This window comes from Mangifera indica, chromosome 1, assembly GCF_011075055.1.
Source record: "Mangifera indica cultivar Alphonso chromosome 1, CATAS_Mindica_2.1, whole genome shotgun sequence".
Taxonomy (NCBI): Eukaryota; Viridiplantae; Streptophyta; class Magnoliopsida; order Sapindales; family Anacardiaceae; genus Mangifera; species Mangifera indica.
The window spans coordinates 26,454,156-26,470,137 of record NC_058137.1 but is presented as its reverse complement, the minus strand read 5'-3'; the positions used below and the strand labels follow the sequence as shown (position 1 = coordinate 26,470,137).

General features: G+C 29.8%; 2 protein-coding genes across 2 annotated transcripts; both read left to right on the top strand.

The window, feature by feature from the left end:
• The first annotated feature begins 3,018 nt into the window (after positions 1–3,018).
• On the top strand, positions 3,019–7,398 carry LOC123211110 (PAP-specific phosphatase HAL2-like). Its single transcript, XM_044629651.1, has 4 exons — positions 3,019–3,501; positions 4,892–5,579; positions 6,322–6,682; positions 7,058–7,398. Exons 1-3 carry the CDS (start codon positions 3,339–3,341, stop codon positions 6,623–6,625), a joined length of 1,155 nt encoding a protein of 384 aa, XP_044485586.1. The 5' UTR covers positions 3,019–3,338; the 3' UTR covers positions 6,626–6,682; positions 7,058–7,398.
• A 6,548-nt stretch (positions 7,399–13,946) lies between these two features.
• On the top strand, positions 13,947–15,912 carry LOC123210515. Its single transcript, XM_044628918.1, has 3 exons — positions 13,947–14,283; positions 14,370–14,889; positions 15,314–15,912. The coding sequence occupies exons 2-3, from the start codon at positions 14,391–14,393 to the stop codon at positions 15,694–15,696; spliced, it is 882 nt and encodes a 293-aa protein (XP_044484853.1). The 5' UTR covers positions 13,947–14,283; positions 14,370–14,390; the 3' UTR covers positions 15,697–15,912.
• The last annotated feature ends 70 nt before the right edge of the window (positions 15,913–15,982 follow it).

Here is a 15,982-nt window from a genome sequence, read left to right as displayed (position 1 = left end):
AATTTAATGTTACTTTATTATAAATTCAAAATCAATCAATCATATAATGATATATTATTTTATTCAAATTATATATTTAAAAATATATACACATAATTTTATAATATATTTTAATTCAATAAAATTATGTTGCTTACATATTTTTTTTCTTATTTATTTTTCTCTACATTACTATCATTTTCATATGACATACATAGAAACAATAAAATTATAATAAAGCTTTGTGTGTCTACGTAAGTATATATTTGATATATATTATTGTGTGATTGTATGATTGTATGATTTTGAATTAAAAATAAAATAATACTTAATCACGTAATAACATATATAAATATATATTTATTTGTATATTTAAAATAGATGCTCATAGTATTACTTATAAAATTATATATATCTAATTTTAAATACATAATTAAGTGTTTAGATAATATATTATCATATAATTTAATAATTTTAAATTAAAAATAAAATAATATTTAATTATATAATAATATATTATATAAATATTTAATTAAATACTCAAAATTAAATATACATATACTACTCGTATATAAATTCCATTGATTAATTTCATGTTCATTCATTTAAAGTTACATCACCCCAGGATAATTAACTACCGTTAACTAACTTTTGGATTTTTTAATTGAAATTATCAAACTTTTTAATTTTTTTATTAAAAAGGTCAAATCTTTATTATGCTATATTAAAGACGATGAATTATTACTAGCGTTCGAATGGCATTAAGTATTAATAAATTGATTTTTTTAAAATAAAATTATATATATTTATTTTAAATATATAAATAAATATATATTTGATATGTATATTGAATAATTTTAAATTAATATTATTTATTTATTTAATATAATGTTGACGTGGACATTTTTTTAATGCCATGTACATTTGTGTGTGTTGAAGTTATCATTTATGGGCTACAAAAACATAAAATTATATTTTTTTCTCAAATATATTTTCACAAAAAATCATAAAATACGTTCATGATTAAGGTTGGACTCAAACTGAGCTCATTCGAGCTCTAATTTGACTCAATCGAATCTGAAATAAGTCAGTTATACAAGAGCTCAGTCGAGCTCGAGCTACTTATCAAATTTTTTAATTAAAAATTTTAATACAAAACAAAGTCATTTCGACTAATATGTATTAAAATAATATCATTTTAATAATAAAAAATAAGTCGAATCGAATTTTAATTGAGTTAAAACTTGGCTTTCACGAACTCGAGTTTGAACCTGATCTTAGCTATATATGTAAACCGAATCAAGTTCAAATTCTATTCGGTTCGAATATAACCTTATTCATGATAAACAAAATTTTCCCATAATAAACAAAACTCAGGATCAATTTGTTGTTTAGTTTTTTATAGTGAGATTTTTTTTTTTTTAAAGTTGAAAGTTTGAAAATTTCTTATTATTTGGGCGTAGCACGGAGCTCATGGTTAATAGTAAAATATAATGTCTTTTGGATTTCAATGAAAAATCATTTTAATTAAAAGAATTTAAATTAAAAAAATACAATTAAAAAAATAAAATGAAACAAGATTTAACATAAATAAAAATAATTGATTACAAAATAGAAAATTTAAAATTTTCAATTAATAAAAATCAATCAACTACAAATACTGTATATTAGTTTAAAATTATCTTAATCATCATTTGTGAACCAAAATTTTTAAAAAAATTTATTAATTTTTAATGGTATTAGAGATTAAGTATATTTTTGAGTGACAAAATATAAATTTAGTCTATTTAATAGATAAATCGAAAAGTTTGGTCAGTTTGATTAGAAAAAGAGTGAATTATATTTTACCACTCGAGTTTTGATCGTAAAATACTTTTCCACCTCTAATTGACATAAATAACATTATTTCATCTAAAATTAAAATCTATCTTGATTTACGAAAAATAACATTATAAAATGAAATTATCATTTTATTTTTTAAAATTATAATATAATCTAGATTAACATAACATAATAATAAATAGTTTAAACAATCAAATTATATACTAACTCATTTATTTATCTTTTATTTTATCCTCACATTTTCTTCCTCTCTTTATATAAATAAGGATATTAATATGGTATAATTCTATATTTTAGGGTAAACTATAATTTTAAAAAATATTAGTAGTGTTAATAAAAATTTTGAAGGGATTTGGAAATTCAAAAAAGTTTGAAAGTGTTTTTAAACCTTCCAACAGTTTCAAAAATAATAATTATACCCTAAAAAATTGAATAAAATATAATAAATTATAAATGTAAATCTCATATTACAAACTATTGACTTTAATCATTTTCAAAATATACAAGGTATCAAAAATATTTTAGTTATTAATTCGTGAGTTTTTAAAACATTTTCTAAGGTTAAATTTTCATCTTTAAATCGTTTGAATCTTATCATAAGACAGTTATTTCTTTTCAAAATGGACGATAAAATTATTATTTTATCTTTATATTAATAGTTTTTATAACAATATTTAATTTAGTGTGAAAAAAGAATAGTATTATATGTATTTATTTTGAGTATATAATTATCTATACACTTATATATATTATTATATAATTAGATATTATTTTATTTTTAATTCAAAATTATTTAATCATATAATAATATATATAAGTATATATTTTTATGTATAAAAAATGAATACACATAATTTTATTATTAATAAAAAATTAAAAAATAAAACAAGATGGTTTTTTGAGACAAACTATATTATAAATATTTAAAAATTAATACATAAATAATATATCATTATATAATTTTAATTACATAATCTCATATGATATTTATACATTTATGCACCAAAATTTGGGAACATCACAATTTATATGGGACAATCTCTCAGTGGCTCAATCCAAACGAAATTAAATACTCGAGTCTATTACCAATGAAAATCGGATGGACCCTACATCGATCTAGAAGATGACGTGGCAGAATCTGGGTGGACAAAACAAAGTTCCCAAATGTGCAGTCAAAAAAGTTTAGCCATGAAAGCGAAAAAGAGTCCACGGGAACAAAGTTCGCCACGCTTTCGTGCTTTACCTTACTTCTTTCAGAAATTTTAACAAACAAATCGCTAGTACATCTCAATTGACTTTACACGCAATCAGCGTTGACAACCTAATGCGAAGAAAATTAGAAAAAAAAAAACTGAAAAAAACAAACATTATAAACATCAGATTCCATTCCAGTAATGTAGGAGAGTTTATTCTGGGATTTTTGGCGATTTCTGAGGTGGTGTCTTAAAAGAAGGTTTTTTTTTTTCCAATCTGGGTTTGGTTGTGTGTGTTTGTTTGTTTTCGAGACTGGTTTTGTAATGGGGAAGGATGATAAGTACGCTGAAGAGTTAGAAGTGGCGGTGAGAGTTGTGATCATGGTGTGTTCACTGTGCCAAAGACTGCAACAGAAGTTGGTTTCTGATAGTGGTGGTGGTGGTCATGTAAAGTCTAAGGATGATGATTCTCCTGTTACTGTTGCAGGTTTGTGGATTTTGATTTTCAATTCGACCATTTTGCTTTGTTTTTGGGCAATTTTTCTTTTTAATTTCCCAGATGGGCTCTGTGTGTTTTGATTAAGTGTTCCGTAACGGTTTGGGTTGCATTTGTTTTGCTTTTTCGTCTGTCTGTTTCGTTTTGAGAAAATGCAGGATCGAAGAGGAATGATTATGATTTAGCGCTAAAGTATTTTTGAAAAGAAACAAACCAGATGACATTAAAATAAAGCTGCATAACTTTTCCTTGGGTTTAATTTTCCCATATTCTTTTAGCAATCTTTGGCGTTTGTGAACAAGTTGGGAGTGTTTAGTTTCTTGAATTGCATATCTCTAGTCTTTGTTTGAATTGAATTCGTCCAATGTTGTCCTTTGAATCGGTGACTATAATGCTTAAAGCCTTCAGTTTTTTTCTTTATGATGTGATGTAGAACTCGTAAGAATCTCTTTTCTGATGCGTGTTATTAATGATATTTCCGGTTATTTTTTTTATAAAGGAAGAAATGCTGAAATAGAAGATTCATAAGTGAATATTTTAAGGGAAGAGAAATTGAGTTCAATGTAGTTTGAGATAGCTTGGTTGGAAAATAGAAACTAATCTGTAGCATGGAAAGAATGTATAAGATGTGCGATTTTAAGGAGTCCAAAAATTGTCTTTGAGATTTGGGAGTAAACTGGTCCTGCTAAAATTGCCAGATTGTTTCAATTGCTGGTGTTCTTAAATCTTGTGGGAATGGTTCTTGTCTCATTTTGTTTGCACAGTTTATTGTGTTGGGGCTGTGGTTATTTTCAATCAAACATTACCTGGGAGAACATGTTCATTTTCTTTTTACCAAATTCAACCTGCGGTGTAATTATACATGGTGGAAATAATCACAGAGGCACAGACACACTTGCAAGGTGGAAATAATAAAAGCCAACTTAACACACTTGCCCATACCATGTTTGTAGCTTTGTGCATAAACTTTTGTAATGTTTGTTATATAATTGAAAGGATAACGAGATTATTCAATACTTAATATATTACTGCTTTTCTTACATTCCAATGTAGGGGGATGAGACATGTAGCATTAAGGGTGGTACTCTCTTGTCTGATTCTAAATCTGTGAAAGAATAGGGTCTATAGAGGGTTTCTAGCATTCCATGTGTGATCCTTAAGTCATTAACTTGAAGATTGGATCCTCCTGGCTTTCCTTTCCCCATGACCATATTTATTAGCACTGTCCTTGCAGGTTTTTATTGGTTACTCTTCTGAGTCATGAGTGAAAATTTCTATGTAAAAGGTGCTTGTGTTGATTCATTTTGATGTATTGCTTTTATCCATGGGGTAACTGTCATTTCACTAAACTAGCTAATTACTTGCTACCCTGCGAGAACAGATTGGAGTGTCCAGGCAACTGTTAGCTTGATACTTTCAGAAACCTTTGGTTCTGAAAATGTGTCTATCGTTGCTGAAGAAGATGTCCAAACCCTCTCGAAGGCTGATTCAGAAGGTTTGTTGGCTGCTGTTGTGAAGGCTGTAAACGAATGCTTAGCTGAAGCACCAAAATATGGTCTTTGGACTCCTGATGGAGCCCTTGGGACTTCACAGATTCTTGAAGCCATCAACAGATGCAATTCATCTGGAGGCCCTACAGGAAGACATTGGGTGCTTGATCCTGTTGATGGAACATTGGGTTTTGTACGTGGAGATCAATATGCTATTGCTCTAGCCTTGATTGAGGATGGTAAAGTGGTACTTGGAGTTCTTGGTTGCCCTAATTACCCTCTGAAGAAGGAGTTGCTAAATTATCTTCATAAGCATAACCAAACTATTTCAACACCATCTCTATCAACATCTGAGACACGGGAAAAAGGATGTGTGATGTATGCAAGGAAAGGTACTGGTGAGGCTTGGATGCAGCCTTTAATCCATGGAGACAAAAAGCTTGAGTGGCCAAATTCTGCTAGACAAATCAGGGTTTCTCCTTGTGTTGATCCAGCCCTAGCAACAGTTTGTGAACCAGTGGAGAGGGCAAATTCAAACCATTCCTTTACAGCAGGAGTAACTCAGACCATGGGACTCAGGTTTGTTAAAACTCTTCTCACAGTTACCGAATGTTTTAATTCTTAATTTAGCTCTCTGTTCACATGGTTTTAATTTACTTACAAAGCTAAAAGCGTGGTTTTGTCAAACATTGAGTTAGCATGAGCACTGGGAGGACAGAATAAAAGAAATACTAAACAAAGATTAACGCTTCAATCACTAGTTTCCTTAGCTATAGAATCATACTAGAAAAAAGATAAATTATCTATCTCTTTACTTAATGGGTATGAAAAGAAGAAATCTCTATGTGTGAGGATATATTGAAGTAAAATAAAAAAATTAGAAGTTCTGGTTATGAAGGATATGCAATTTCCTTTGTAACAGAAGTTACAAAATCTACAGAAAGTGAAGCTTAGGTTGTGGAGGAATTTCAGATAATTGTCATTTGAGCAAGATCTGTGAAGTGGACTATTCACAGAGTAAAAGAAGTTTATGTTGAACTAAATTGCCCTGCCTTGCTCTGAGGTAGTTTCTTGGTAAGATGCTATCACTGATAAAAGGCGTCTGACAATATATATAGTAGAATGTTTCCAGCTGTAATTATGATGCTATTAGTCATTGTTTTCCCAAGTTATAATTAACAGTAGGGCTTGATTTCTGGAATGATGCAATCTCTTAAGATGCCTTTACCTCTTGCAGTAGGAGGTCTTGGAAGTTGTCTAGTTTGCTGAAGTTGTATTCTAATTTGCTCCTCATACTTTTCCTTTTGCTCTGTAACGGCAGAACTCAACCTATGCGTGTCCATAGTATGGTCAAATATGCAGCCATTGCTTGTGGAGATGCTGAGATTTTCATGAAGTTTGCAAGGTCAGGGTACAAAGAGAAAATATGGGATCATGCTGCTGGTGTTATCATCGTAGAAGAGGCTGGTGGTGTAGTAACTGATGCAGGGGGGCATTCCCTAGATTTCTCCCGGGGGTTGTATATAGAAGGTCTTGATCGAGGCATTCTTGCTTGTTGCGGTGCCATACTTCATGAGAAAATAATTGGGGCTGTTTATGCCAGTTGGGAAGCTTCTAATCTATGAAACTTTCGTTATCATGCTCATACACTGATGTGGCAGTATTTCAGTACATTTGGCAAGGTAAGATTATATTAGCAATTAGTGTTTTGCATACGTCAAATTCTATTGTCTTATCATATATTTACCATAGCTTAAACCCATTGAACAAATTTGATTAGTTTATTGGTTCATAGTATTTTTTAACTAAGCTGAAAAAATTGGGTTCATTAATTTGTAGTTTGAGAAATGAGAAAATTCTAAGTTAATTTGCTGGAAACTTAAATAACTTGTGGAAATTTGGAATATGCAGGCAGATCAAAGGATTTGAAACTCATATAATGTCACTTTCTTGGCAGATATTAGGATTTTTAAAGTATATTTGTCTCAAATTTCTCATTGATTTATTAATATTTTTCAAAATCCTTTATTTACTTGGAATTCTTCAAACCTTTTCAGGGGAACCGAATTTTCTTGAATGGTTGTCAGACTAAGGTCATAAACTCATTTCAGTATTGATCCATATAATTTTGGAGTGCTGGGTTAAGTTGACTCAATAGTTCAGGGATACAAACTGCTGCCAAAATATTATTTTGCACAGGAACAATAGAAGCACCTGAGTGTCATCTGAATTTTGTAGTAAGTATCATTTATATTTTGAAAGCAACATTGCAATTATGATGATCTCTTCATGGATATTTTTCATAGATGCATATCCAGCATTACTTTTGCTGCATCTGGCTGGTGTAAAGTTTTTAGTCGTAACTTCTATGGAAGAGTCATAAGAAAATTTTATTTCTCTATATACGGTGCTGTCAGATTAAGTACTATCTTCCTTAGCCTTACTTAGGATGTATTCATGCAGGTCAGGCCTCCTTTGGTTTGTTTGTTGCCCTTCCCTTTTAGGCAAGGTGGGCTTAGATTTTCCCCGAATCCCCTTTTAGGACTCCCTGTTTCTCGCTAATATAATCTTTATTTATTGAAAAAATAAAAGTAAGACGTTTTTGTTTCTCAGATTGAGTTTCATCATATCGGCACAAATCATAATAACTGGTAAATCTTGCTCTATTTTATATATGGTGCTCAGCCTATACAAAACTCTGGTCTTGCTTTTTGAGTATGAAAAAAACTCTCAGTTTAGTATTCACTGTGATGAATAGTTGTCATTAAATTATGTTCTAAGTTTTGCATCAGTGAAACTGCAGCACTTTAACTTTCAATTTTCCCCTTGAACATCTTGTTAGCATGTTTAACAGTCTAAACATTCTGCACATTTTCCACTCTCTGTACCCCATTTCAAGAATAGACTTCTGGAGTTGATGACACTTATCTTTGTTTGAAAAGAAAAAAGAAAAAAGGCTTTAAACATGTCATTTGACAAAAGGGACGTTGCCCTTTTTGGATATGAAGCGATTTTGAAAACTGGGTTGCTTCAACCTAGAGGACTTTTTGAAAAGTCCTTCTAGTGATCATATCCTGCAGACAATAGGACACATAACTCTTCCCTTTAGTCTCAAAACAATTTCAGATGATATTTGTAGAATTATATCTGTTTTAATTTTTTTTTTTCTGTTAAGAAATTTTATATCTTAATTTTTTATTAAGAAAGGATTAGGCCAATGAATGGACTACTCAGCCAATCACAGCACATTAAGCATACGTAAGATTCTTCATCACAGAAAAACAAAATAAAAAATTACAGCTGTAAGCCTAAAACATGAAACAAAAATATAAAATAATAATAATAACAACAAAAAATAAAAGGCGGAGGCTAGGAAGCCAAAACCAGGACCATTTGTCTGCATACCCACAGCTGGACAAGGGTTGAAAAATTAATACGTGCAGGCAAATTCAAAACTTTCATAAATAATAGTGAATTAGAATCTCTTTCATTGAATCAAGAGACTGACTCATTGCTCATTGAAGTCAGTGTTAGGGTTAATACTGCAATAATAATGGGGATGGGTAAATGTACATGATGAAACTGAATTGGTGTGAAAGTTTGCACAAATGAAAACCATTTCAAATTCTGGTGGAATTCGATGTAAAAAATATAAAAAAGATGCTAAGAATCTATATTTACGATAATGTTATTATTTAAATAGTGGAAACAATGAATGATATTACAAGTTGTAATGCAAAAGTGGTGATTGAATGTTTATAATCCCTCTCTCCAATCATTTTACCGTTAAAAATTTATAATGATTAAGGTTATATGTATAATTACCTTATAAAATATGAAAATTAGTGATTTTATATATGTCGTCGTGATCTTGATATAATCGAAGAACAATTACATTTTAATTACAATTGTTGAAATTGAAGAGAGTAATACTTTACGATAGAAAATTATTAATTATTGTTGGATGAATTGTAGGAGTCATAACAAGTTTGGTCTCCTTATTCCTTTTTTTATTAAACAAAAAAATATTAAAAAATATAAGGGTTTAAAACGAAACTCGTAAAATAACCTAAGCTCGCCCTATGTAAGGGATGGATAGTAAAAAAGAAGCAAGACAAGGACTTGTAGATAAAGAGAAGACTCCTAAGGTTACTTCTCTTGAGTTCCTATCAAAATTCCCACGAAAGAGATTGTATCATATGTGAGACTTCTTCTAAAGCGTCCTTATTTCTTGTTTGTGACTTCTAAAAGAGATTATATCATGTGTGAAACTTCTTCTTTGAGCCACCGGCTAAAGTAATGATGATTTGATAGTCATTAATAACCCTTATGAATGTCGTGCTTATAAGTTCGATTGAGAAGAAATTTCATCGGCATAACAATCTAATTCAACAAAAATGTTATATAAATTTGCCCACTTGATATTAAGATTGACCATTTTATGTTTTAGATAATAATACTTTAGAATTTGGTTTTGTTTGGACTTTCTCAACTTGGCAATTGTTTATACATTGTTGATTGTCCATATTCATGGACTTTGTTATAATATTTCAATGTTTTTTTCGCCATTTTATTCAAAGTTGTCATAAATCCTCAAAGTTTGATCGAAAACAAGTATAGGGTCAACTCAAATTCAAATCAAATTTATAATATTCAATTTAAATAAATTTGTATAAAGTACCATCAAAATTTTATTGATAAAAGTTTAACGAAAACGTCGCAGACATAAAGCATGGTAAGTCTACGACAAGGGAGCATCACATAAGAAGAAAAGGGAGTCTGAACAGTGAAAGCGCTAATATCACTAAAGAGATAAATAAATTAATCTTAAATTAAATTATTAAATTAATGTTTATTTGAGTCAAACCGAATATTAGAATTAGATTAACTCGGATGGAACCCACCTCCATACATTGGGTTAGGTTAAAATGACTATTGATAACATGAGTTGAGAGTTGTGCCGACACTAAACAATGTTTATGCCTATTATTTACCATAAAATGATAGGGGGTTACTTTTGTAATATCATGATCAATTAGTAAAATAATTAATTAGCGTTTTCGAAATTCTCAAGTTGGTGAAATCATGAAGGGAAGAAAAACAAAATGGAATAAAGTTGCCGCTAAGGCTTTGTAAAGTGATGGTCCAACTTTGAGTCTTGGTTTGAAAATTGTAAACAAAACGGTAATCGTTTCTTCCTCTCAACAATTAAAAACTCGCCATTTTTTAAATTATCAATTAATTTTATAATTCGAAAATTCGATAGTTAATTTTGTAATTCGAAAATTTGATAGTTGGAATAACATCAATTTAAAAATAAACAATTTTTTTTTAACCATGGTGTTTGAGTCTCATCTATTGTTCGAGTTCAGAAGCACTACGTGACTAAAACTCGAACCTTATGAATGTATTAATATATGTGTCATAAATAATTTTAATAATTAAATAAATTAAAATTATTTTAAATATTTAGTAAACGGTAACTTAATTTGACTCTATTAACTTAAACCAACTTTTTTACTAAACTGATGATTATCTTAAAATAGATTAAAAAGTTATGTCAGATAAGAATGAAAATGGGGAGGAACGGGGCTAAATACCTCATTCCCCATTCTTGTCCCTATAAAGGATATTAATTTTTGTCTCTTATTTGTTTTTATTACAGGAATAAAAATGATTCTTTTTGTTTTTTTCATCCCCTACCTATGTGAACAAATCCTTCCCTATTCCCATACTTGTGGAAAATAATCTCTTCTTTTTACTCTCCAAGTATAAGATAAACATTTTAAATAATAAAATTAACTAAAATTAAAATTAACTTATTATTTTAAATATCACTAATAATATATATTAATTATTTTAATATATACAACAAAAATATAAATAAATTATAAAAATATAAATAATTTAAAATTATAAAAATATGTTAATATTTTAAATAAAAATATTAATATAAAATAACAAAGAAAACACTTGCACTTCTATCTTTAATTTTAAAGATATTTTTTATTTCTGTCTTCGTTATCATCCCTCTTCTTATCAAAAAATTTCCTCTCTGTAAAGAATATAGAGGATCGAAAATCTTAAATTTGGAGCAAAACTACCATCACCATTGTCAAGTAGATGATATGGGTCGGGTCTCACGGTGGGCAGAGAGTCGGTGACGTTGTCATCAATATCAAAAATAAAGAAATAAAAAGGCGGAGTTCGTGCCTTCCTCGACCCGTCACTTTCGCTCGGTTGGGTTCCCGCGTTTCTACAAACTGGGACCCATTGACGGTCCCACTCCCACCTCCATTTAAAAATCTTGATTTTTGGATATGGAATTCTTTCTATTTTCTATTACCAACTTCCTCCTATCCTATTAATTCCCTTTTGTTTTGTTTGTGACGCGCCATGTGACTCTAAAGTCATCTCATGACATATCACCCAATCAAATCAGGCCAACTCACCTTCACTTGTTTTGTTAATTTTATCTTTATGTATTTTTATATATTCTTTTTATTATATAAATATATTTACCTACGCGTAGAAGCGCTTTTTTTTTTTAAATAAAAAATTCTTTACAATAATGATATTAATCTTTTTAAAAAGTTGATTAATTTATAAAAATTTCCCTGAAGTTATAAAATAGAATAACTTCTTTATTAAATTTTAATTTGTAAAAAATAATTTATAATATAATTTGTCACTTTTCTCATTAATAAATAAGAAAAAAATTTTGATATTTTAAACCAAAATTTGTTATCATAATAAACTCATTGGAAGTTGATATTTTAAACTCCCGGATAATTAATAAAAATAAATTAAATTAATTAAAAATATTTTATATAAAAATTGTCAACAAGTAATGATGTCATATTATACCCAAATGATATAAATTATGATGAGCAAAATTGAATATGTTAAAAGATGATCGACTTACTTAATAGTAACTCGATTTATAAAGGCATAACCCGTAAAATTATAGATGATACTAAAGTCTTAGAGTAAGATATGCTCGATCAATAAGAGTAAAAGGAAATAATAAAAGCACAATAAGTTGACTAGTGGAGACACAATTTTTAGGTTTAAATCGTACCTTTGCCCAAGCATTGCATGCCACTGGCCAACACAACTTGTAAGGCTACTAATTAGTGGATCATAACACGATATAGTGTGTGGATAAGATCAATTACATGATGTATTACTGTATTTAGTCAAAATATCTCCCATTTATACATACATTTTATTGAATATAAATAAAAGAAAAATATGAACTAACGTTACGTTGGGTTGAAAAGATTGTCTCCTATTATGTACTTGGCCACTAACAATAGTGGTAAGTTTGTCGTTCAATGTTGAAAAATCCAAGCACATTTATATACGTAAGCCCACACCGAGCACACAAGTACACAACTTGACAAAAAGGAAGGGTAGTTCGGTCATTTAAAGAAAATTCTTTGCTGGCTTTAATGTCAAGGGGCGACAGCCCAGCCATGAGCGATGGCATTGTGATGGCGACGGTGACGGTGAAGTGTTTAAGTGGTGGCTCAAAAAAATCTCTACGTAAAAGTCTTTTCAATTAATTCAAAATCAATGGGGTCCACTGCCCAACTGTACGGCATAATTATCTTACTCCGTTGTTTGCGGAGATTGATTATCAGCCCTCTATTTTTTTTTTTCGCTTTTACGAGATTTGTTTATTTATTTAACATCTCAAATTTTATTTTTATTTTTAGTTTATAATTATATTGTTTACATTTTTGGCAATATTTTCAGGATATTTATTTTTATCATATATAAATAATTTAATTATTTTGATATATTAACCAAACACAATACACACAAAATTATATTAATGCTGATTTTTTTTAAATAATTATAAATTGGGTCATATTTAAGTTATCCCGTTTGCAAATTAGGTCATGTTTAAATTAATCTTTTATAACCTAAACATGATCTAAATATTTAATAAAATAAGATAATTTTTTGTTTTGCAAATTAATATATATTGTATAATTTATTTATCAATTCAAAATATGCATGCATTGACACTAAATTATGTTTTGTGTAATATAATGTTTAATTGATGTGCTTCTTAATTATCTTTGTTATATTTATAAATTTAAATAATTTTATTACACATATATGTGAATGTATGTAAATTAATTAAGCTATATATATTTTTTATTTAAAATCTTTCTAAGTAATAGACAATATAATAAAGTTGTAATCAAAACAGATCAATTAAACTTTACAATAATAAAGTTTGGGTTTAATGGTATCATTTTGTTCATTTAATAGATTATGTTCAAGGTAAATATTTTTGATAAAATTATAATTTAAAATCAAATTATGTTAGAATATTTTGTTAATTTTCAAATTCACCCGCCGGGACATTAATTTTTAGGATAGATATTAAGATACTCTATAGTGTCGTTTAATATTTTATTTATTTAAACTAAGTCAAATGTGACGGTGCCCAAGTTAAATTGATATTGAATTTGTACTTCCTTCACCTTAGTCAAAACCCAAATTTCATTCTACTGACTAACATTTATTTGAATATCAATTTGTATCAATGATTTAAAATATATATATATATATATATATATATATATATATTATTTTTTTAATAAATAATGTATATGATAGATCTGATTAAAAAATAAAAGAATAAAATCTCATCCATTAAAAATGTTTTTCTGTAAAATATAAATTAAAGAAATATTATATATAACAATTATGAATGTATAATTAAATAAAATATGTTATTATAAAATTATATATTATATTATTTTTAATTTAAAATTATTTAATATATCTAATTATATAATTAATAATATTCATATATAAATTTATGGTATAAAATGCCTACCAAACAAACAAGCCGGTTACGATCTCACTTTTAACTAGAATTTCAATATTGACAATTTTATCCCTACCTTATTTAACCAAATTTCCTCTCCGTACACACTAAACAACCTCGACACTCTAAAGTTAGCTGCCTTGCCTCAATAACACTTCCTTTTATAAAAATTTGAAAAGCAAGAACAAAAATACACAACGCAACGACGTAGAAGCGCGTGAAATGGCACTGACAGCACTCTGCCTCTGCGATTACTAGATCGTCATCGATATCATCTTCTTCTTACTTCTTCTTTTGTTACGAAAGCCTCTCTGACACATTATTATTATTTCATTGGCCAAAACGATTGATTCAGTTGTTCACTTGTTCTTCACTATCCGTCTACTCAAACCAAACGATACCGCATTAATTTCAGTGTACGCGTTGGATCTGGTAAGTGGATTATATTTATGTATGCTTGGTTGAGCAATTGATGAAAATATGAAGTGAATATGATTCACTGACTTTGGATGTTTTAGCTTTCTAAATATTAGACTAGAATGGGGAGTAAAACGACGTCGACGACTAGCAATCGAGAGTGGAGGCAGATCTATGCAATCTACGGGATGGAGCAGTGGCAGACGTTAGTGTTTTTGTTGTGTCACGCGATTTTGTTCTCGGCGTTATCGGTTCTTTTCCTTGTCTATTTCGAGCCGATATGCGTGATGTTTCACTCCTATCTTAGCCTCGGCGCGGCGCGTTTTGCCGCCGGTTTCGGTGGCGCGGTCTTGGCTTTATCGGCGGTGTGTTTGTTCTTCGCGGCGGGGAATTTCTTCTATTCCGCTGTTCCGTTGCATTATGATATGGCCCAGCGCATGGTCGGCTCGGTCAACGATTGGTCAACGGTGAAGATGGCGCTTGATATTGGCTGTGGGAGGGGGATTTTACTGAATACGGTAGCCACTCAGCTTAAGAAGACTGGGAGTTCGGGTCGGGTCGTCGGATTGGACCGCTCTAAACGCACCAGCCTCTCCACTCTGCGTACAGCTAATATAGAAGGTAGTTTTTAAATTCTAAATAAATTATCAGTTAAAAATTAAATTAAACTCTTTTCATGGAAACCTCTTACATTAGTAAATTCATGATGAAATAAAAGTTACATATCGTTGCAATATTTCCTCTCCAAAATTTATTTCTTTTCTTTTTATGGATTTGTCACAGAATAAAAATAGAATTTGAAGTTATAGATTATAGTGAAAACATATATTTTAAGTTGAAAGCATCAATTTGTGATTTGTATTGTCCATAAGAATCAGATTTTTTCTGATCTTGGGTTTCGAAACCTTTCTGGTTACTACTTGTTCACTTTCTTAAAATTCCCAGAATTTATTATCATCCTTTTCCAAAAATGGAATTTTTTAAAATTAAATTACAGATTTATATTATAAATCAAGTAACATAGTTAATATGATGTGGAAAATAGGTGTACAAGAATACGTGACATGCAGGGAAGGAGACGTGAGGAGTTTGCCATTTGGGGATAATTATTTTGACGTGGTGGTGTCGGCTGTGTTCTTCCACACGGTGGGGAAGGAGTATGGCCACCGGACGGTGGAAGCCGCGGCCGAGAGAATGAGAGTTTTAGGAGAAATGGTCAGGGTTTTGAAGCCCGGTGGCATCGGCATCGTGTGGGATCTACTACACGTACCAGAATATGTCCGGCGATTACAAGAACTAAAAATGGAAGATATCACGGTTTCGAAGCGTGTAACTGCCTTCATGGTGAGTAGCCACATCGTATCATTCCGAAAGCCTAGTCAGCATTTCACAGGGCCGGACGAGGTCCGACTAGACTGGAGAATATGACATGGCCAAAAAAAAAAAAACCAAAACGAAAGTTATTTTGAAAATGAACAAAGAAATTAAAAAAAAAATTATACATATAATTACTTTTTTTTTTTGTCAAAAGAAAAAAAAAATCTGGGGAGACGAAGCCGACCCAGATGGTTGGATGAATGATAAATAGTTGTAATTTGAAGTTCAGTTGGATAGTAATGAAATGGGTCTATTATGTGTGTATTATTGATTTGTTAATGTAATAGTCTTGTGAGGTTGGGCTGCCTGCTTGAAAAGTGAAATAATGGGTGATGAT